This window comes from Dreissena polymorpha, chromosome 15 (assembly GCF_020536995.1).
Source record: "Dreissena polymorpha isolate Duluth1 chromosome 15, UMN_Dpol_1.0, whole genome shotgun sequence".
Lineage (NCBI taxonomy): Eukaryota > Metazoa > Mollusca > Bivalvia > Myida > Dreissenidae > Dreissena > Dreissena polymorpha.
Genome location: NC_068369.1, coordinates 3,241,605 through 3,265,995, shown reverse-complemented (window position 1 = coordinate 3,265,995; position 24,391 = coordinate 3,241,605). Strand labels below are relative to the sequence as shown.

The window sequence follows — 24,391 nt, the reverse complement described above, 5'->3', positions numbered from 1 at the left end:
ACTTCTTAATCCAGACCATGAATTCAACATTCTGATAACTGAATCAGGAATTTACATCACCATTATAACAACTAGACAACTGATAATTTATACAACATCCTGACAACTTACATCTGACCAAGATCCCAATTTGCTGGCTGCTAGCTGTGACTGCAGACCCCGGATTCCTTGCAGTACATGTGTAGGCGCCTGCCTCCCCTCTCTCTAGATTTCCCAGTGACAGAACACCACTGTTGCTGACTTCACCTCCTCCAGACTTTATCCATCGGTATGTACACTGATCAGGATAACAGGTGGCTGAGCAGGTGATGTTATTTAGGGGCTGATTCTCATTCAGTGTGTAGGATGTGTCAGATGGAGTCAGCATCAGAGACTCTGGACCATCTGTAGAATATACCTATTTACTTGTCAAGCAATTGGCTGAACATTCAGCTTACAAATTGCCTGAGTAAGAGAACCGTACACAATGAACCACAACTCTGTAATACAGTGAGTTGTTTCTTTGAGTTACATACTGCTAAAAGGCATTGAGCTAAATAGTTTGCTTGGTTGTTTTCACAAATGTTTAGTGTCGCTTCTTCTCATTGCCACAATGTTGGTATGAGAAGCAACTCTAACACAAGTTCTAGATTGATGTCACATCAGAACATACAACATGCTTACTCTTCTTTATGATTACGATGATAAACATGCTACATAAACCAGATCCATGAATATCTAATGGTTGAAATTGTAAAAGACATGCAATGAAAGAGTTTTATGTTATAAAATATCTTACTGCTACAAATAATACAACATGCACAGATAAGAACATAAACTTTTTCTGAGAATATCTTTCAAGGTTTTGTTAATTTATTCCACAAATTTAAGTTTGTATATATGCAAGGTATTCAAGTATTTAATTGGATACATTTAGTTGTATGTATAAATGTAGTCATAAATAATAACAAACAGGTAAAAAATAATGTATCCTTTATGTGATTACATATTCCAATCAATTAATATAATTATATTCATAAATAAATCCAGAAAATAAGGATACAAGCTGCTCATCAAATAGGCCAAGAATGCTTATTTTGCAAGAACCTTGAAAGCTTACTTTCCACTCATTTTCTAACAATATAATAAAACATAGGAACAATGTTTGGAGCAAGGATATTGATATTAAAGCATCTAGTGGGTAATTATGTGAAAAATGCACAACAAACAACAGAAAAATTGTGTCAACCAAAGCTTAATGTGAAAATGTCCCGCATTAAGAAATACTGAGTAATAGAATGTTTATGTATTGGTAAGTGTTAATCATTTAGCACACTTACTTCAAATATATTCCGAATCAGATAATTGTTCTACCTCAAATACGCACACAAGAGTTGTTATTAAAGCTCATTTCTGTAACCAAATTCAAATATGGTAGCAAACTCATATTGACAAATCTTATTCCAGCTTGCAATTTTCTACATTAAATTAATAATGCAAAATCAATAAGTCTGAGCCTTATCATTCTAATTCAGGAAAAATATTGTCAAACAGTATAAATTGCAGCATTATAACTCGAATATTGTGGAGATCAAAATAAATTCAGATGTTTTACATTATACCGCTACAAACATGCTGACAGCTTATTAAATACAAGTACTACTATTGATGCAGCAACTTACATCTGACCAAGATCCCAATTTGCTGGCTGCTAGCTGTGTGTGCAGACCCTGGGTTTCTTGCAGTACATGTGTAGGTGCCTGCCTCCCCTCTCTCTAGATTTCCCAGTGACAGAACACCACTGCTGCTGACGACTTCACCTCCTCCAGACTTTATCCATTGGTATGTACACTGGTATGGAGAACAGGTGGCTGAGCAGGTGATGTTATTTAGGGGCTGATTCTCATTCAGTGTGTAGGATGTGTCAGATGGAGTCAGCGTCAGAGACTCTGGACCATCTTTATAAGTATAAAGAATACAATCAGCTGTATTCCTGTGAAATCCTTACCAGAAGTATACATTCCGACATGTTTTACATGCTTGTCCTATGCATTGACACACACACATTACTCTTATGCCAATACCCAGGCTCACTACCACATTTTTGGTGTCAGAAATGCCATGATATCATGATAATCTAGTTTCCGGCAAGAGGGAAAAAAGGGCATGTTTATTGGGCAGATGAATGTTTTAATGCTGTAGTAGCTGAATTTTCAGATTTTTTATGTTGTTATGTCTACTTGACACACTGCAAGTTAAGCGTTAAGTTGTTGTGTAAAACAAAAAGAAAGAACGTTCTACTACTTAAATAAAACAACAAAAGGATAGTATAGATAAAGCAATAAAAATATGTTATACTTTCCTTGTCATATGCATCTGATATTTTGAATTTACCTTATATGACAAAAAACAACATGTGTTGTTCATTCAGAGAATGATGTCGTTAAATAGACAATAATAGGTTACTGTTCAATCGTTTTGTTATATATCAGGTATAAATAGTTGAGGATTAGCATACAGTTATCATTTGTCGTGACTTTCTGTGCAACACTTGCTAGTGAAATGACTTTATCAATATTTAAGATAAATTGTAACATCAATGACATCATTTAACTTCTCTAGTGCGGGCTGTGGTGATTTTTAAACAATAAACGTTTTTGTGATTTATGACTTTAAACTAGAATAAAATATGTACGTTCTTGGTTGCAAATTGTTTGTTATGTTGAACCTGATACATGTTAGAAATTGTTGACTTTACTGCAAATCTCGCTTTACTCCAAACATTGACTGAAATAAGAACTTCCTGTTGACCATGATATAATAAAAAATAGAAATTATCTCCCTTTAAAGCTTGTTACTTCCCTTGGATTTTGTTTATTGACCATTGACCTTGAAGGATGACCTTGACCTTTCACCACCCAAAATGTGCAGCTCCATGATATACGCATGCATGCCAAATATGAAGTTGCTGTCTTCAATATTGCAAATGTTATGGCCAATGTTAAAGTTTTCGGACAGATGCACAGACTGACAGTTCAACTGCTATATGCCACCCTACTAGGTGGCATAAAAAACAAGAAATGTGTTTGTCAGAGACACAATGCCCCCTACTGCGCTGCTTTGAATTAAAAATTAAAATTGTTGATTATATCCCTTTTAAAAATATTACTTACCTTGTGAAAATGATCTGTACCAGCCAAATGGTATAAAATAGAAATTATCTCCCTTTAAAGCTTGTTACTACCCTTGGATTTTGTTTTTTGACCCTTGACCTTGAAGGATGACCTTGACCTTTCACCACTCAATATGTGCAGCTCCATGAGATACACATGCATGCCAAATATCAAGTTGCTATCTTCAATATTGCAAAAGTTATGGCCAAAGTTAATTTTCGGACGGACGCAAAAACTGACAGACTGACTGACAGTTCAACTGCTATATGCCACCCTACAGGGGACATAAAAAGAAACATAATAAAATAATTTAAACAAAGGCTGTTTGTAAAACACGCATGCCCCCCAAATGGGCTGTCAGTTGTAGTGGCTTCAGGTCACTAGGACCTTGAACTTTGACCTAGAGTCTAGAAAATCAAAAGGGGTCATCTGTCCGTCATGACCAATCTCCCCATGAACTTTCCTGAGTCTTACCCAAAGCATTTGTGAGTTATCATCCAGAAACCATTTTACTGCTTCGAGTCACTGTGACCTTGACCTTTGACCTGAAAATCAATAGGGGTCATCTGCCAGCCATGATCAATGTACCTTTGAAGTTTCATGATCCTAGGCATAAGCATTATTGAGTTATCATCCAGAAACCATTATACTGTTTCGAGTCACGCTTAAGGACTTACAAAAAGTGATCACAAAAGCTCACCATGAGCACATTGTGCTCAGGTGAGCTAAAAATGCCCAGCACCCTGGCAGCCAAGTTTTTCAACCAACCAGAACCAAAATTGTGGCCTCTGGAATGTTAACAAGGCAAATGTTGACATTGCATGATACACGACAGAAAAAAGATGAGTGAGCTAAAAACTCTACTTAATTGCAGGTCAGGCTCAAGAAAGGTGGTCAGAGACCTCACACAATGACCTTGAACACACATGTGAAAACCTGAAGGAGAAATAGTGACACAGAGAAAATGCATGTTTTCCCTAATCTGAGCATTACACATACTGCAAAAAACAATAAAAGTGTTCGTAATACAGCTGCTAATCATGAATAACCAATAAAACACATTTTGGCTGACAGTTCCCATTTGAAGTAAATTATCCAAAGAAAGGAAAGTGGATGGACCCTATCATGACAGTGACATAACGTTCCATGCTTATGCTCAATAGATTTGTCGACAACTCAAACTCAATAAATTGTATGGAAAGTCTTACACACACAAACTGATAACCAGATTGACTCATTTCTCTATTTTATATTATCTTTTATTAATAAACAATTTGAAATCAAAGTGTCATAAAAATTATATTTTTGAAAAAGGATGACATTGTATGCTGAGGAATATTAATGATTAATGCTTTTGCAGAGTACTATTTTTCCTCCAAATGTTCCAGGAAAAAGCCAGTTAAAGGTACCTAGTTTTGGTAGACAAGCATATCAGTGAAACTGATGGATGTTTCTCAATGATGCCTTTTTGAAGAACATGTATAGGTTTATTGAATCAAATTCGGATAATTAGAGTTTCAAATCAAACACAGAAAGGAATTATTATTCAGAGCACAACAACTCCCAGAAAAACCATTGGAGCGGAAAGCCTAACAATATGGGCATGTCCACCCTATAGGGATGCTGCATGTTGAGTTTCATTTTATGAAGTTTAAGAGATCAGTTGCTAACACGAAATACAATTGAAAGGGCAAAATCTCACTGAAAAGTTGTTGGAGTTGAACAACATAACAATATGCACATGTTCACCTTATAGGGATAGTACATGTTAAGTGTCATTAAAGACAAATCAAAACAAGGGCTGTTTGTAAAACATGCACGCCCCCCATATGGGCTGTCAGTTGTAGTGGCAGTCATTGCCTGAATATGTTTTTTGTCACTGTGACCTTGACCTTTGACCTAGTGACCCTAAAATCAATAGTGATCTTCTGCCAGTCATGATCAATGTACCAATGAAGTTTCATGATCCTAGGCCTAATTATTCTTGAGTTATGATCAGGAAACCAATTTACTGTTTTGAGTCACTGTGACCTTGACCTTTGACCTAGTGATCTGAAAATTAATAGGGGTCATCTGCCAGTCATGATCAATGTTCCTATGAAGTTTCATGATCTAGGGCCTAATTATTGTTGAGTTATCATCTGGAAACCATTTTACTGTTTCAAGTCACTGTGACCTGGTCCTTTGACCTAGTGACCTGAAAATCATTTGGGGTCATCTGCTAGTCATGATCAATGTTCCTATGAAGTTTTATGATCCTAGGCGTAAGCATTCTTGGGTTATCATCCCGAAACCATTTTACTATTTTGAGTCACTGTGACCTTGACCTTTGACCTAGTGCCCTGAAAATCAATAGGGGTCATCTGCCAGTCATGATCAATGTACCTATAAAGTTTCATGATCCATGGCATAAGCGTTCTTGAGTTATCATCCGGAAACCATTTTACTATTTCGAGTCACTGTGACCTTGACCTTTGATCTAGTGACCTGAAAATCAATAGGGGTCATCTGCCAGTCATCATCAATGTACCTATGAAGTTTCATGATCCTAAGCCTAAGCCTTCTTGAGTTATCATCTGGAAACCATCTGGTGGACAGACCGACCGACAGACCGACCGACCAACATGTGCAAAACAATATACCCCCTCTTCTTCCAAGGGGGGCATAATAACAGATGTGTGGAAACCAATCGTTGTTGAAAGGGCAGTAAGTCCCTGAAAAATGCACAAAACCAAACAATCTGACAAAATACGAATATCCAACCCAAAAGGAAAGTGCATATAAATTCTCACCAAATCCTATGGATACAAAATAATCCAATAGAAAACTAGTAACCTGAAAATCAGGTGATATCTGCCTGTCATGATCAATGAACCTATGAAGTTTCATGATCCTAGGCCTAAGCATTCTCGAGTTATCATCCGGAAACCATTTTATTATTTCGAGTCACTGTGACCTTGACCTTTGACCTAGTGACCTGAAAATCGATAGGGGTCATCTGCGAGTCATGATCAATGTACCTATGAAGTTTCATGATCCTAGGCATAAGCGTTCTTGAGTTATCATCCGGAAACCATTTTAGTATTTCGGGTAACCATGACCTTGACCTTTGACCTAAAACTCAATAGGGGTCATCTGCGTGTCATGATCAATGTACATATGAAGTTTCATGATCGTAGCCATTAGAGTTCTTGAGTTATCATCCGGAAACCATTTTACTATTTCAGGTCACCGTGACCTTGACCTTTGAGATAGTGACCTGAAAATCAATAGGGGTCAACTGCGAGTCATGATCAATGTACCTATGAAGTTTCATGATCCTAGGCATAAGCGTTTTTGGATTATCATCCGGAATCCATTTTACTATTTCAGGTCACCATGACCTTGACCTTTGATATAGTGACCTGAAAATCAATAGGGCTCAACTGCAAGTAATGATCAATCTACCTATCAAGTTTCATGATCCTAGGCATAAGCTTTCTTGAATTATTATCCGGAAACCATTTTAATATTTTAAGTCACCATGACCTTGACCTTTGACCTAGAGACCTGAAAATCAATAGGGGTCATCTGCGAGTCATGATCAATGTGCATATGAAGTTTCATGATCCTAGGCATAAGCATTCTTGAGTTATCATCCAGAAACCATTTTACTATTTCAGGTTTATGTGACCTTGACCTTTGACCTAGTGACCTGAAAATCAATAGAGGTCATCTGCCAGCCATTATCAATCTACCTACGAAGTTTCATGATCCTAGGCATAAGCGTTCTTAAGTTATCTTCCCGAAACCATTTTACTATTTCGGGTCACTGTGACCTTGACCTAGTGACCTGAAAATCAATAGGGGTCATCTGCGAGTCATGATCAATCTGCCTACGAAGTTTCATGATCCTAGGCATAAGCGTTCTTGAGTTATCATCCGGAAACAATTTTACTATTTTGGGTCACTGTGACCTTGACCTTTGAACTAGCGACCTGAAAATCAAGAGGGGTCATCTGCGAGTCATGATCAATCTACCTATCAAGTTTCATGATCCTAGGCCTAAGCGTTCTTGAGTTATCATCCGGAAATCATTTTACTATTTCTGGTAACCGTGACCTTGACCTTTGACCTAGTGACCTAAAATCAATAGGGTTCATCTGCGAGTCATGATTAATGTACCTATGAAGTTTCATGATCCTAGACCCAAGCTTTCTTGAGTTATCATCCAGAAACCACCTGGTGGACGGACCTACCGACAGACCCATTTTACTATTTCGGGTCACCATGACCTTGACCTTTGACCTAGTGACTTCAAAATCGATAATGGTCATCTGCGAGTCATGATCAATGTACCTATGAAGTTTCATGATCCTAGGTCCAAGCGTTCTTAAGTTATCATCCGGAAACCACCTGGTGGAAGAACCTACCGATAGACCGACCGACATGTGCAAAGTAATATACCCCCTCTTCTTCGAAGGGGGGCATAAACATAAATATTTGTGTTTTTTAACCATGTTTGGAAAAAAAAAGGATGTGTTTGTCAAAAACAAAATGCCCCCTATTGCGCCGCTTTGAAAATTTTGATAGTTTTTTTTTTACCTTTGACCTTGAAGGATGACCTTAACCTTGAACTTCCACCACTCAAAATGTGCAGCTTTATGAGAAGGCCTCTTTGAAATATTATTTTTTTGACCTTGAAGGATGACCTTGACCTTGAAGGATGACATGACCTTGAACTTCCACCACTCAAAATGTGCAGCTTCATGATAACGCCGCTTTGAAATATATTTTTTACCTTTGATCTTGAGGGATGACCTTGACCTTGAAGAATGACCTTGACCTTGAAATTCCACCACTCAAAATGTGCACCTTTATGAGAATGCCGCTTTGAATTTTTATAAAAAAACAAAACCTTTGACCTTGAAAGATGACTTTGACCTTGAAGGATGACCTTGACCTTGTACTTCCACCACTTAAAATGTGCAGCTTCATGGGAACGCCGCTTTGATTTTTTTTTATAAATTTTGACCTTGAAGGATGACCTTGACTTTGAACTTCCACCACTCAAAATGTGCAGCTTCATGAGATACACATGCCTGCCAAATATCAAGTTGCTATCTTCAATATTGAAAAAGTTATGGCAAATGTTAAAGTTTTCGGACAGACAGACACCATAAATTTGACATTTGACCTTGAAGGATGACCTTGACCTTTCACCACTAAAAATGTGCAGCTCAATGAGATACACATGCATGCCATATATCACTTTGCAATCTTAAAAAGTGAAAAAGTTATGGCCAATGTTTTTTCGGACGGACAGACAGACTGACTGACACTGACGGACAGTTCAAATGGTATATGCCACCTTCCGGGGGGCATAAAAATAATGTTTTTGGGGTGGGGGTGGGGGTATAGTGTGAGGGTCATTTATTAGATGATCTTTAATTCAACAAGATGTGTTTGTGAAACACAATGTCCCCCTATATGACGTTTGACCTTGTAGGATGACCTTGACCTTGACCCTTTACCACTCAAAATGAGCACCTCCATGAGATACACATGCATTTCAAATATAAAATTGCTAGCTTCAATATTGCAGAAGTGACATTACATAAGAAATTTTGAGCCATATATTTGACCTTGAAAGATGACCTTGACCTTTCACCACTCAAAATGTGCAGCTCCATGAGATACACATGCATGCCGAATATCAAGTTGCTATCTTCAATATTGCAAAAGTATTCATAAAATTAGCGATTTGGGCCACATATATTTGACCTCTGACCTTGAAGGATGACCTTGACCTTGACCTTTCACCACTCAAAATGTGCAGCTCCATGAGATACACATGCATGCCAAATATCAAGTTGCTATCTTCAATATTGCAAAAATACTCATAAAATGAGCGATTTTGGCCACATATATTTGACATCTGACCTTGAAGGATGACCTTGACCTTTCACCACTCAAATTGTGTAGCTCCATGAGATACACATGCATGCCAAATATCAAGATGCTATCTTGAATATTAAAATACTGCAAAAGTGTACATTAAAGGAGCAATTTTGACCCATATATTTGACCTTTGACCTTGAAGGATGACCTTGACCTTTCACCACTCAAAATGTGAAGCTCCATGAGATACATATGCATGCCAAATATCAAGTTCCTATATTAAATATTGCAAAAGTTATTGCAAATGTTAAAGTTGGCGCAAACCAACCAACCAACCAACCAACCAACCAACCAACAGACCAACCAACAGACCAACAGACAGGGCAAAAACAATATGTCCCCCACTACTATAGTGGGGGACATAAAAAAAATAATGGGGGGGATTGAGGGGAATTGATGGGGGAGGGGGATGGGGGGGAGTGTTTGGACGGAGTCAATTGTGGTATGTCAGGTAAAAGTTTTTTTGTCAAAGTATCAATCGAATCTAATCATAAATAAAGAAGTAATGACAATTTTAGCAAAATTTAATAATTTAACCTCGAGAGTCAAGGTCATTGAAAGGTCAAGGTACAATTCAACTTGCCAGGTACAGTACCCTAATGATAGCATGAAAGTATTTAAAGTTTAAAAGCAATAGCCATGATACTTTAGAAGTAAAGTGGATCTAAACACAAAATGTAACCATATATTCAAAGTTACTAAGTTAAAAAAGGGCCATAATTCCGTAAAAATGACAACCAGAGTTATGCAACTTGTCCTTTACTGTCCCCTTATGATAGTTTGCAAGTGTTCCAAGTATGAAAGCAATATCTATGATACTTTAGGGGTAAAGTGGACCTAAACACAAAACTTAACCAAATTTTCAATTTTCTAAATATAAAAAGGGCACATAATTCTGTCAAAATGCCTGTCAGAGTTACATAACTTTGCCTGCATAGTCCCTTTACGATAGTTAGTAAGTGTTGCAAGTATGAAAGCAATGGCTTTGATACTTTAGGAAAAAAGTGGACCAAGACACAAAACTTAACCAAATTTTCAATTTTCTAAGTATAAAAAGGGCACATAATTCCTTCAAAATGCCAGTCAGAGTTACATAACTTTGCCTGCACAGATCCCTTACGATAGTTAGTAAGTGTTGCAAGTATGAAAGCAATGGCTTTGATACTTTATGAAAAAAGTGGACCTAAACACAAAACTTAACCAAATTTTCAATTTTCTAAGTATAAAAAGGGCACATAATTCTGTCAAAATGCCAGTCAGAGTTACAATACTTTGCCTGCACAGTCCCCTTATGATAGTTAGTAAGTGTTGCAAGTATGAAAGCAATAGCTTTGATACTTAAGGAATAAAATGGACCTAAAACACAAAACTTAACCAAAATTTTCAATTTTCTAAGTATAAAAAGGGCACATAATTCTGTCAAAATGCAAGCCAGAATTATCTTACTTTGCCTGCCTAGTCCCCTTATGATAGTAAGTAAGTGTACCAAGTTTGAATGCAATAGCATTGATACTTTATGAGAAAAGTGTACCTAAATGCAAAACTTAACCAGACGCTGATACCGACACCGACGCCAAGGTGATGACAATAGCATAATTTTTGTTCAAAATATAGATGAGCTAAAAATGCCCCACCTCCTTGCGGCCATGTTTTTCAACAAACCTGAACCATTTTCAAACTCGTCCAAGATATTATTGGCACAAATCTTCTGACCAAATTTCATAAAAATCAGTCAATAAATGTGGCCTCTAGAGTGTTAACAAGGCAAATGTTGACGCCGCACAAAGCACAACAGACAAAATGGGATCACAAATGCTCGCCATGAGACATAACTAACATAACAAAAACTTAACTTAATGGAACTGTGTCAAGGAAAGAATGGGCTTTTCCCATGATTTTGAAGTTGCCCGTAATCTATTATAATGGCGCGTGGACCTAATACAAAGCACAAGAAAGTGCTCTCCAAATTTTGCAAATTCACGCAAACCAAATTAGATCCTGACTTGAAATCATCCATAAAACAAAACAATATGACATCACGCAACAGTTTTTAGAAGCTAGCATGACCTGTGTAGTTGGAACAAAATGCCCCCTACTGTGCTTTGAAGCCGCACAGCAGTTATTTTAGAGAAAATTCCAAGACCAAGGCCCATTAGTTTGCCAAAAATCAAAGGACCAGAAAAAAAACACACTTCATTTGTAGGTCATGTATGAAGACTCACATATCAAACAAAAGATATGTTTGTCAGAAACACAATGCCCCCTTCTGCGCCACTTTGAAGTCATATATTTGACCTTTGACCTTGAAGGATGACCTTGACCTTTCACCACTTAAAATGTGCAGCTCCATGAGATACACATGCATGCCAAATATCAAATTACTATCTGAAGCGACAAAAGTTATGAGCATTTTTTCTAAACCTAAACGCAAGACCTTAACGCAAAGTGTGACGGAAGGACGGACAGACAGACTGACGGTCTAATCACTATATGCCCTCCTTCGGGGACATAAAAAATCAGCTCTATATTTGAAAGCATTGTGTAAAAAAAAAACTTCAGAAAATAGTTATTTAAGAGAAAATGTCTAAGTCCAAGGCCCTGTCTAAGCCAATAATCAATTGAACAGAATGAAAATCACACTTCATGAGTAGGTCATGAAGGTCGACTCACATACCAACAAGAGATGTGTTTGTCAGAAACACAATAACCCCTAATTTGCCGCTTTTATTTTAAATATTTATTTTTACCTTTGACCTTGAAGGATGACCTTGACCTTTCACCACTCAAAATGTGCAGCTCCATGAGATACATATGCATGCCAAATACCAAGTTGTTATCTTCAAAATTGCAAAAGTTATGGCCAATGTTAAAGTTTTCGGACGGACGCACAGACTGACAGACGGACAGTTCAACAATATGTCACCCTACCGGGGGCATAAAAAATTGGAAAGCTTAAATTGGGAATTTGAAACATTCATTTGGGAAAAATACATATCTTTTGAGATTGGGAATGGGGCCAAATTTTCGCCCTAAATTTGACCTTAAAAAATGCAGTTTGACTTTAATGTTTGAGGTAGGGAACAGCATGTTACAAACAACAAGTTGTTTTAAATAGTTAACATTTGTGTCAATTTTTTGTTAAATCCATGATTAATGGCAAATTTATAACAAAGACGGGAATTTTTTACTGTCAATTATCACCCTTTGACCTTTGCCTGCCCTTTAAGTGTGACCTTGACCTTAAGATAAGGAGACTGTTTTTACATGTGACACATCACCTTATTGTGGTTATTTCACAATCCATCAATATAAACACCAAAATAAGGTTGGGACAGAAAACTTTGCACAGACATACAGATGTACAGACAGACTGCTATATGCTGCCTTCTTTGATGGAAGGCATACAACTTTGAATACCAATTTCTGTTTCGATGCTGACCCTTATTAAAGCACCGTATTTTAATGTCACATGGATGTTACATTTTCATGAGATGATAGTATAATAAATAACTCCAAATCAGTGTTTTAAATTGCCAAACAAAAGGGCCCCAAAGGCCCAAAGTCCCTCACCTGAGATACAAAGAAACTGTCCTGCTCAGTGCAGACCCAAGATATCATTAGAACAAATGTTATGCAGAATGAACTATCAATTTAATTTTTAGAGTGCTAACAAGGTTTTACTATAGCCATATAAGTATAAATTCCAAAACCACTGGCGGATATATTTTTCAACAAACAGGAACTATTTTTGACCTGATCCAACATGCATTAAAACAAATGTTCTGACCAAGTGTTATAAAAATTGAACAATAAAAATGACTTTTAGAGTGTACGTAAGTTTTTACTATAGCCCTATAAGGAAAAATGCCCCGCTCCCTGGCAGCCATATTTTTCAACCAACCAGAACTATTTTCAAACTTGTCCAAGATATCATTGGGACAAATCTTCTGACCAAGTTTCATGAAGATGGGACAATAAATGTGGCCTCTTGAGTGATAACAAGGTTTAACTATAGCCACATGTAGCCATATAAGGCAAAATGCCCCGACCCCTGGTGGCCATGTCTTTCAACTGACCAGAATCATTTTGGAACTCAATCAAGATGTCGTTGGGACGTATGTTTTGAACAAGTTTCATGATGATCTGACAATAAATGTGGCCTCTAGAGTGTTAACAAGGTTTTACTATAGCCTGGGAAAAATTTCCCGCCCCTTGGGGGCCATGTTTTTTATTCAACTGGAATAATTTTTGAACTTGTCCAAGATATCATTGAGGGAATCTTGTGTTTAAGTTTCATGAAGATCGGACGATAAATGTGGCTTAAAGAGTGTTTACAAGGTTTTACTATAGCCATATAAAGAAAAATGACCCACCCCCTGTCAGCCAGGTTTTTCAATTTGGACAAATCTTCTGACCAAGTTTCATGAAGATCTGACAATAAATGTGGCTTCAAGAGTGTTAACAAGGTTTTACTATAGCCATATATAGGTATATTAGGAAAAATACCCCGCCACCTAGCAGCCAAGTTTTTCAACCAACTGGAACCATTTTCTTACTCGTCCAAGATATCATTCGGACAATTCTGCTGACTAAGGTTCATGAAGATTTGACAAAAATGTGGCCTCTAGAGTGTTAACAAGGTTTTAATATAGATATAGCCATATATGGAAAAATACCCTGGCCCTTGGCGATCATGTTTTTCATTGAACTGGAACCCTTTTCGAACTCATCCAAGATATAATTGGGACGAATCTTGTGACCAATTTTTATGGCGATGGGACAATAAATGTGGCCTCTAGAGTGTTAACAATGCTTTATTATAGCCATTTATAGCCATATAAGGAAAAATGCCCTGCCCCTGGCAGCCATGTTTTTCAACCGAATGGAACAATTTTTAAACTCATCCAAGACATTATTGGGAAAAATCTTCTGACCAAGTTTTATGATGATTGCACAATAAATGTGACTTCAAGAGTGTTAACAAGGTTTTACTATAGCCATAAATAGAGATATAAGGAAACATGCCCCACCCCCTGGCAGTCATGTTTTTCAGCCAACTGGAACCATTTTCGAACTTGCCCAAGATATAATTGGGACAAATCTTTTGACCATGTTTCATGATGATTTGACAATAAATATGCTCTAGAGTGTTAACAAAGTTTTACTATAGCCATATAATGAAAAATGCACCGCCCACTTCGGACCAGGTTTTTTTAACCAACCGGATTCATTTGTACCTGTCCAAGATATCATTGGAACGAATTTTCTAAGTATCATAAAGATCAGACAATAAATGTGGCCTCTAGAATGTTAAAAAGGTTTTAATTAAATCCAAGTTCCACAAAGAACAAATTAACTAAACAAGAAGGCCTGAAAGGCCCAAAGTCGCTCATCAGAGATACAAAGGAACTGACCTGCTCAGTGAAGCCCCAAATTATCATTAGAACACATGATCTGACCAAGTTTCCTGCAGAGTGAATGTAACTTATAGAGTGCTAACAAAGTTTTACTATAGCCCTATTGGGATATATTCCCAACCCCGGCTGGTTATGTTTTCAATAGACTGGAACTATTTTTGAACTGATCTAAGATAGCATTAAAACAGATGTTCTGACCGATTATTATGGAGATGAAGTTTTTACCATAGCCATATGAGGAAAAATGTCCCCCCCCCCTGGTGACCATTTTTATCAACAAACCAGAACTATTTTAAAACTTCTCCAAGATATATAATTGGAACAAATTTTCTGACCAAGTTTCATTAAGATCAGAAATAAATGTGGCCGCTAGAGCGTTAACAAGGTTTTACTAAAGAATAATATAGCCATATAAGGAAAAATTCCTGCCCCATTGAGGCCATGTTTTTCAACAAACCGGAATTATTTACGAACTCTTCAAGATATCATCAGAACCAATTGTTCTGACCTAGTTTCATGAAGATTGAACAAAAAATGCGACTTTAAGAGTGTTTACAAGTTTTTGCTATGGCCATATAAGAAAAAATGCTCTGCCCAATGGTGGCCATTATTTTCAACCAACTTGAACCATTTTCAAACTCATTCAAGATATAATTGGGACGAATCTTGAGACCAAGTTTCATGAAGATTGGTCAATAAATGTTGCTTAGAGAGTGTTAACAAGGTTTTACTATAGCCATATAAGGAAAAATGCCCCTCCCACTGGTGGCCATGTTTTTAAACCAATTGGAACTACTTTCAAACTCTTCCAAGATTTCATTGGGACAAAGCTTCTGACCAAATTTAATGATGAACAGAAATAAATGTGGCCTCTTGAGTGTAACCAAGGTTTTATTATAGCTGTATAAGGAAAAATGCCCCTCCCACTGGTGGCCATGTTTTTCAACCAACAGGAACCACTTTCAAAATTGTCCAAGATTTCATTGGGACAAATCTTTTGGCCAAGTTAAATGATGATCAGACAATAAATGTGGCCTCTAGAGTGTTACCAAGGTTTTACTACAGTCATATAAGGAACAAGAGATGTGTTTGTCAAAAACACAATGCCCCCTATTGCGCCGCTTTGAAATAAAATTTCAATATATCATATGGCAGGTTTAGAAATTATCTCCCTTTAAAAGCTTATTACTTCCCTTGGATTGTATTTTTTCACTTTTGACCTTGAAAGATGACCTTGACCTTTCACCACTCAAAATGTGCAGCTTCATGAGATACACATGCATGTCAAATATGGAGTTGCTATCTTCAATATTGCAAAATTTGATCTTTGATCTTGAAGGATACATTGACCTTTCACCACTCAAAAATGTGCAGCTCCATGAGATACGCATGCATTTTAAATATCTAGTTGCAATCTTCAATATTGTAAAATTTGACCTTTGACCTTGAAGGATGACCTTGACCTTTCACCACTCAGCATTATGAGATACACATGCATGCCAAATATCAAGTTGCTATCTTCAATACTAAAAAATTTATGGCCAATTTTAAAGTTTTCAGACAGACAGAATATTTGACATTTGACCTTGAAGAATGACCTTGATTTTCGCCTTTCATCATTTAAAATGTTCAGCTCCAGGAGATAAACATGCATGACAAATATCAAATTGATATCTTCAATATTTAAAAAGTTATGGCCAATGTTACAGTTTTTGGACAGACAGAACATTTGGCATTTGACCATGAAGGATGACCTTAACCTTTACCTTTCACAACTCAAAATGTTCAGCTCCAGGAGATACACATGCATGCCAAATATAAAGTTGCTATCTTCAATAGTGAAAAAGTTATGGCCAATGTTAAAGTTTTTGGACGGACGGACAGACGCCATATATAAGACATTTGACCATGAAGGATGACCTTGACCTTCACCTTTCACCACTCGAAATGTGCAGCTCCATGAGATGCACATGCATGCCAAATATCAAGTAGCTATGTTAAATATTGAACAAGAGGTGTGTTCATCAGAAACACAATGCCCCTTATTATGCCGCTTTGAAATACTTTTTTTTTTACCTTTGACCTTGGAGGATGACCTTGACCTTGAACTTCCATCACTCAAAAGTGCAGCTTCATGAAAACGCCGCTTTGAAACAATTTTTTTTTTACCTTTGACCTTGAAGGATGACCTTGACCTTGAACTTCCACCACTCAAAATGTGCAGCTTCATGAGATTAACATGCATGCCAAATATCAAGTTGCTACCTCCAATATTGAAAAAGTTATGGCCAATGTTAAAGTTTTCGGACGGACAGACGCCATATATTTGAAATTTGACCTTGAAGGATGACCTTGACCTTCACCTTTTACCACTCAAAATGTTCAGCTCCATGAGATACACATGAATGCCAAATATTATGGAAGGGAAAGACCGCCAATATTATTCATCACCAGAAATGTTGCACATGTTGAGTATTAAGCTGATGTTTCATCTTGCAATTACAGATTATACATACATGTCAAATATTATCCGTTCAAATAAGCAATGTTCGATATTTTATGTTTCGATTTTCAACAATGTTAATTTTTAAGGTGGAGACATCTCAAATGTTCATCTTGTTCATTGTCCAATTAAAACTGTTCAATGAATAAAAACTTAAATGTTCCAAATGTAAAATATACATTTACTTGTATTTTTAAATCGCATAAACAACACATAAAACTTAAAAATGTGCAACAGTAACTTTAACGAAATGCCAATTTCCACTATAAGCAAGTAAATATTTCTTGATTGGTCAATGCGCATCTTTACACATTGCAATGTTACAAGTTTACATCTGCTCAGTTGTAAAGTGGGTTTAGCAAACTATAGCATCTAATATTGGCGTTCATACCGCAGTAGACGCGTCAAAATTATTTTTCGACTTAGCCAGGAACCAATGCTACGCTTATGCTAATGCAGGCCGGGAACCATTGTGACATGATACATCACACGAAAAAGTTAGTGTTATGTGCAGAAATGCACAACAGATTGAATTTGGAATACAGATTTATATGCAGATTGTGTACTGCGTAATGAACAGTTCGAGTTGTTTATTTTGCGGCTCAGTTAGAATGGATTATGAATGTTACAAATATTCGTCTGCGTGAACTATTTGATGCATTAGATGCAGTCATGTATACCATATGGAGTTCGGAATACAGTTTTATAGTGCAGATTTGATGCGTTAGATGCAGACATGCACACCATATGGTGTTCTGAATACAGATTTATAGTGCAGATCCTGTAACTTCTATTTACCTGCATCTCTGTGTCTCTTTGCAAGTTTTTACGGGCGTTATAGCGTTGGTGAAGTAATGAGCACCTATAAATCTGCATCCAGATAATGTTTACATCGAGCTTATAACGTTCAACTCCAGTTTATAAGTTATTTGTCCCTATTGATCTGTGTTCAGTTTACACTGACATGCGCTTATACATATAAGCCTATAGTTGAACCCTATTAATCTGCGTCAACAAATTGATTGAGCTTATACGCTATTAATGCCTGGGATAATTCATGGACTTCAATTTATGTACAATCTGCGCCAATACGAGTGTTAAAGCGTTTCGAACAAATAAGCGCCTATAAATCTGCGTCCAGACAACGATTTACACATCCAGCGTATACAGTTATATTCGGGTTACATAATGAAGGGTAACGGTAATCCTCGCGCAGTTGACATTCACATAGGGTCGTACACGCATTATAGAGCTAATATAGAACCCTATCGATCTGCTTCGAGTCAACACATTCAGTGTGCTTAAATGCTTTGAATTGCATCACAAAAGTTATTTCTATTTATGTACGTCCATAAAATCTCAGTGTGTTCTTATACGTTGTTTTTTACAATTGTAGAACTAATATTTAGCCCAATCCCCCCTTAAAAACACTACGGCATCCAGACAACGTCCATATTGTGCTTATACGGTTGTTTATTGTGCTATTTATCTGCACCCAGTTAACATTCACATGCGATTATATGGTCTTAATTGCATTATGAGCTAATGTAACCCAATCAATCCGTATCAAGTAAATTTATTGAGGTTGTGTATACGGTATCAATTGCACCAAGTAATAAACTTCTATTTATCTGTGTCCATAGAATATTCTAATGTTCTTATACGGATTTAATAGCGTTGGTGAACAAATGAACCCATATTATAATGTAAAAACCTGTGAAATACCATGTGAAGGTTATTGGCACACGTAAGAGTTAATAGGGTATCACAAGGTCCACGTTGGAACTAATTCGATAATAGAATCTGATAAGATAACGCATGCAGATGTATAGGGCTTCATTATGTCCGTCGTGCAGATTTACAGGGCTTCATTAGTTCTCAATCGCAATTTAAAAATATAACAAGATTGTACGGATGAAGATGAATATAGTTTATTGAATAAAAATCATACAATTAGAAGGCGAATGATGTTTATTAACTAAACATCATACAATTAATAGTTTAGTCGGCATCTAAATCTGTTCTGCAGAATACACATGCCAAAATGCTGAACATACTCGATTTCTGATGACGAATACACACTGGGATATAAGCTGGATTAAAGTCTGCTATATAGAATCTGTTTTGCACATCTGCACATAACATTAACCTGTAAAATGATGAATTGTGATTTGTCAACTTTTAATCTGTAGAATTGTAAAGTGTACACTTGTTAGATGCTGACTTGTAGCAAATTACTAAAACCGATCGTACATCTTAGAAAATATTCAACATGCTAATGTAGTTTTTTTATAAACTTCTTCATTTTCAGATTTGAAGTTTAAGAAGTTACATATTTGTATTTAATCATTTAAACTTGTTGAAGTGACAAGTCTACACATGTGTACTGTGGACATCGATCAAATTAAAATGAAAATATCTCCATATTCATAATTGATTTATTTGCATATCGATTTTGTAGAATCGGAACATACAACATTTTACAATTGTACAAAACAGATATTAAAATGTTGTATTTAAGCATTTAAAAATTCTCTGCTAAACAAATAAGCTGAATATTCAACATGTGCAACATTTCTGGTGATGAATATTATTGGCCGTCTTTCCCTTCCATAAAATATCAAGTTGCTATCTTCAATAGTGAAAAAGTTATGGCCAATGTTAAAGTTTTTAGACGGACGGACAGACGCCATATATTAGACATTTGACCTTGAAAGATGACCTTGACCTTCACCTTTCACCACTCAAAATGTGCAGCTCCGTGAGATGCACATGCATGCCAAATATCAAGTTGCTATCTTCAATATTGAACAAGTTATGGCCAATGTTAAAGTTTTCGGACGGACGAACGCCATATATTTGACATTTGACCATGACCTTTCACCACTCAAAAAGTTCAGCTCCATGAGATACACATGCATGCCAAATATCAAGTTGCTATCTTCAATAGTGAAAAATTTATGGCCAATGTTAAAGTTTTTGGACGGACAGACAGACGCAATATATTAGACATTTGACCTTGATGGATTACCTTTACCTTCACCTTTCACCACTCAAAATGTGCAGCTCCGTGAGATGCACATGCATGCCAAATATTAAGTTTGTATCTTCTATAATGCAAAAGTTATGGCCAACGTTAAAGTTTTTTTTCCGGACGGACGGACAGACCCACGAATGATACATTGTGTGTCTAATATTTTGTGGGACTTTCAAAATCGTATTGTGGGTCTTTTCATTTTTGTTTCTAATGAAAGATACATTGTGTTTTTTTTCAGATTTCTGTGTCTCTATCACTGTGTGTCTTTTCATCCAAATAAATTGTTGGATCATATTATGTCAAATAAAGAGTTACAACTCCACTGGAAAACTATGTATTTAACACAAATACCAACAAATGACACATATGTTAGAAATGTTTAATAAAAACATATTGTATCTAATAACTGTCACGAATGCATACTTTTATAAATGTAAACTAATACAATCAAGTATTTGCAATCTATGCTAGTGCTCTAAAGAAACAATACAACACTTATTCTTTGAATGTAGAATTTATAAGTTCAACCATTGTAATAATTTTCCCCAAAACTTAAGCAAAAGGAATATTGACATAAGTTTCCTTTATCATGTTCAAAAATATTATAAATGAAATGATCCGCATTGTGCATCAAAGTAAAAGGAATATTGACATAAGTTTCCGTTATCATGTTCAAAAATATTATAAATGAAATGATCCGCATTGTGCATCAAATTGCGCTTAACCACAGTTTTTTGCTGTCAGAGTTTTTTGATCTTCTGTTTAACGGGAGCGTTCGGAAAAGTGAAATAAAAATAAAACAGAAGAAAATAATTTTATTTTTATTTTTTCCTCCGTATCCATTTTTTTTCCCCTCCGTAACCAAAAAAAAGTGGTCTTTAAAAAAAAGTTATTAAAAGAGAAATGATTTATCTAATCATGTATATAAATTTTATTTCACTATTATTTCATAATGTTAACTTAATATGCTGTTAATTGAGAAATTAATGAAAGAAATATCTCAACCAAGTCATACCGATTTTTGGACTACTTGCACAAATGCAGCTAATTTTATTTTTTTGTCAAACATCATGAATATTCATGAGATTGACGTCATCTTATTCACGAATGATTGAACTTTACTACAATGTTTTCAAAATTGACATAGGACCACCCTTCGCCGAGAAAATAGTACCCGACTTTGACGTTGAATAAAATGACTTAGGATGGACCGATCAAAATTTGGAACATAGTTCGAAAAACTAAAAAGTCTAACTTAAAATACCAAAATTATTGTCCGCAAATGAGAATTAGGTATCCGCATCTTTAAACAAAGATGCGCATTTATACCATTTGACCTCGATTTACCTGCAAGAGAGAGGCGCCATTTTTGTTTTGCTTCGCTAATCGGTATCGTTCATATTTGTCGGAATTCATTAAACCATACTTGCGTTAACTATACAGAAAACACCAGAAAAGGTTTGTTATGGTCATTTTCTGATTAATTATGGTTGAAATATATATAAAAAATCATACTATAAATATTTAAACCAGCTTTTCTGATCGATGGCAACGTTTGCGATTTGTCAATTTGACACGCAAATCATATTACCATTATCTAAATGAATATTTCAGTATCGTGTTGTGCATGAAAATAATCGCATTAAAATGGCTGTTTATATCAAAACAAATAAATGAATACGTTTTTCTATCAGTATTTACGTAATTAAATGGATCACAGGAGTTTGAAATTCTATCCATAAAGCTAATCTAATGGATAAATAAAAAAATATACCCCTATAAAGTATAAAGTCTTTATACTATTATAGGGGTATTTTTTTTATTTAACCATTATATTAGCTTCATGGATAGAATTTCAAACTCCTGTGAATGGATTGTTTGAATCTGGTACGAACTTAAAATTTTATTCGCGTGTTCGTACTATTTTTTTCACAATTCTGCAAAGCTGCCAGATAATGAAGGAATACGACATCAAAACGATTTTTATATGCATTTTATTTTTTTATAAATACTTTATATGTTTTGTTATTTTTCCAGTGTGGTTGGCTGTGTTAAAGGTGAAAGACTGCCAAGAGTAACGATCCAGATCCCTTCAGCAGGAAGTGGGACTATGCTGCAACTCCATCATAACCCCTCCAGGAGAAAAGAAAGGCCAACTGACAAAATCTTCTTCTATAAGGTGGTTTAGGACAGGTACCAGCCATTCCAAGCCAAGACTTCCTTACCCCAGTCCAGCAATCTAAATGCAGAGTTCCCCCTCAGACTTTCTCAGACTTAAAAGCAGATGACATCGTTGCAAATTACTCTAGCAAAAAACTCTTTGTTTCATACAAATCAAGTGTTAAACCCTACTATATAAAAACTATTTTTTTCCAGAAGACATAAATAGAGTGCAAATCTAGAAGAAAGTTTATTGCACGCAGACACAGTTTGCAGTTTCAGGTCAACTGTCTTACAGTGTGACTAACCTGACTCGCCTCTCTACCGTTGTGCCGATGCCAAAGGTCCCTACAATGTACCAATCCAGATCCAGAACCAAGCAAGTTGAAAAACCCAGTTCATTGACAAATGGAATCGTCATTGAAATATTCAACTGCACGAAGAAGAATGGTTATACCTTAAGACATTTTGTAGAAATGCTCTGTATATGTTAAATAATGATTGTAAGAAAGTGCTAGCTCCCATCAACTCTGACATCACAAGTAAACATTGTTCTTGAGTGTTTAAAAAAGTTAGTAGTAAGAAGTAAGCTCCTTGTTTTCAAACTGTTGAACAATTACTGAGAAAAGACTTTAATGTGTGTGTAAAAATGAAAACTGTTGAAACAATTGGTGAGTCAGTCGACTCAGTGCAAACTGCTAATGGCTCTGTGCAAATATATGCCGTGCGAACGAGGAAGGGTTATTTCTAATTAAAGGAACTGAAAAAACAAGAGCACCGCCTTGCGGGTGCAGACCGCTCATCTATTTTCTTTTTAAAGGTGAAGGGACTCTCAATTTCAATCACAAAGGAGGGAAGGGTGGAGTGAAGTGGGGTGTATAGTGTGGGTGTGTGGACATTTATTACATTAGCTTCCAAAAATGCGGAAAAAAAATGCGAAAAAAAATTTAAAAAATTTCACGGTGTTTTTTAACCGTTAAAAAAAAATTGGGGGTGGGGTGAGGTGGGGGGTATAGTGTGAGGGTGACTGGTGGTCATTTGTGAGATGATCTTAAAAAGAAAAAAAGAAAAAAAAAATTAGGGGGGGAAGGGGGGATTCGGGGGAGGGCACGGGGGATGGTTTGGGTGGAGTCTATCGTGGTATGTCAGGTAAGAGTAGTTTTGTCAAAGTATCAATCAAATCTAATCATAAATAAAGAAGTTATGGCAATTTTAGCAAAATTTAATAATTTGACCTTGAGAGTCAAGGTCATTCAAAGGTCAAGGTAAAATTCAACTTGCCAGGAACAGTAACCTCATGATAGCATGAAAATATTTGAAGTTTGAAAGCAATAGCCTTGATACTTTAGAAGTAAAGTGGATCGAAACACAAAATTTAAACATATATTCAAAGTTACTAAGTCAAAAAAGGGCCATAATTCCGTAAAAATGACAACCAGAGTTATGCAACTTGTCCTTTTACTGTACCCTTATGATAGTTTGCGAGTGTTCCAAGTATGAAAGCAATATCTATGATACTTTAGGGGTAAAGTAGACCAAAACACAAAACTTAACCAAATTTTCAATTTTCTAAGTATAAAGGGCCCATCATTCCGTCCAAATGCCAGTCAGAGTTACATAACTTTGCCTGCACAGTCCCCTTATGATAGTTAATGAGTGTTGCAAGTATGAAATCAATAGCTTTGATACTGTAGGAATAAAGTGGACCTAAACACAAAACTTAACCAAATTTTCAATTTTCTAAGTATAAAAAGGGCACATAATTATGTTAAAATGCCAGTCAGAGTTACATAACTTTGCCTGCTCAGTCCTCTTATGATAGTTAGTAAATGTTGCAAGTATGAAAGCAATAGCTTTGATACTTAAGGAATAAAATGGACCTAAACACAAAACTTAACCAAAGTTTTCAATTTTCTAAGTATAAAAAGGGCACATAATTCTGTCAAAATGCACGCCAGAGTTATCTAACTCTGCCTGCCCAGTCCCCTCATGATAGTAAGTAAGTGTACCAAGTTTGAATGCAATAGCATTGATACTTTATGAGAAAAGTGGACCTAAACGCAAAACTTAACCGGACGCCGACGCCAAGGTGATTACAATAGCTCATAATTTTTTTTCAAAAAATAGATGAGCTAATAATTCTCTAAATTGTCCTTGAATGTTTTAGTATTGAAATATTGAG

At 36.1% G+C, this 24,391-nt stretch overlaps 1 protein-coding gene across 1 annotated transcript in view; it reads right to left on the bottom strand.

The window, feature by feature from the left end:
• The window catches only part of LOC127860781 (titin-like), a 218,787-nt gene that overhangs the window by 151,391 nt on the left and 43,005 nt on the right, over positions 1-24,391 (bottom strand). The window contains exons 4-5 of the mRNA XM_052399060.1: positions 1,662-1,937; positions 112-384 (exon numbers count right to left, since the gene is read on the bottom strand). Of these exons, the coding sequence (XP_052255020.1) occupies positions 112-384; positions 1,662-1,937 (549 nt within the window). The remainder of the gene's footprint in view (positions 1-111; positions 385-1,661; positions 1,938-24,391) is intronic.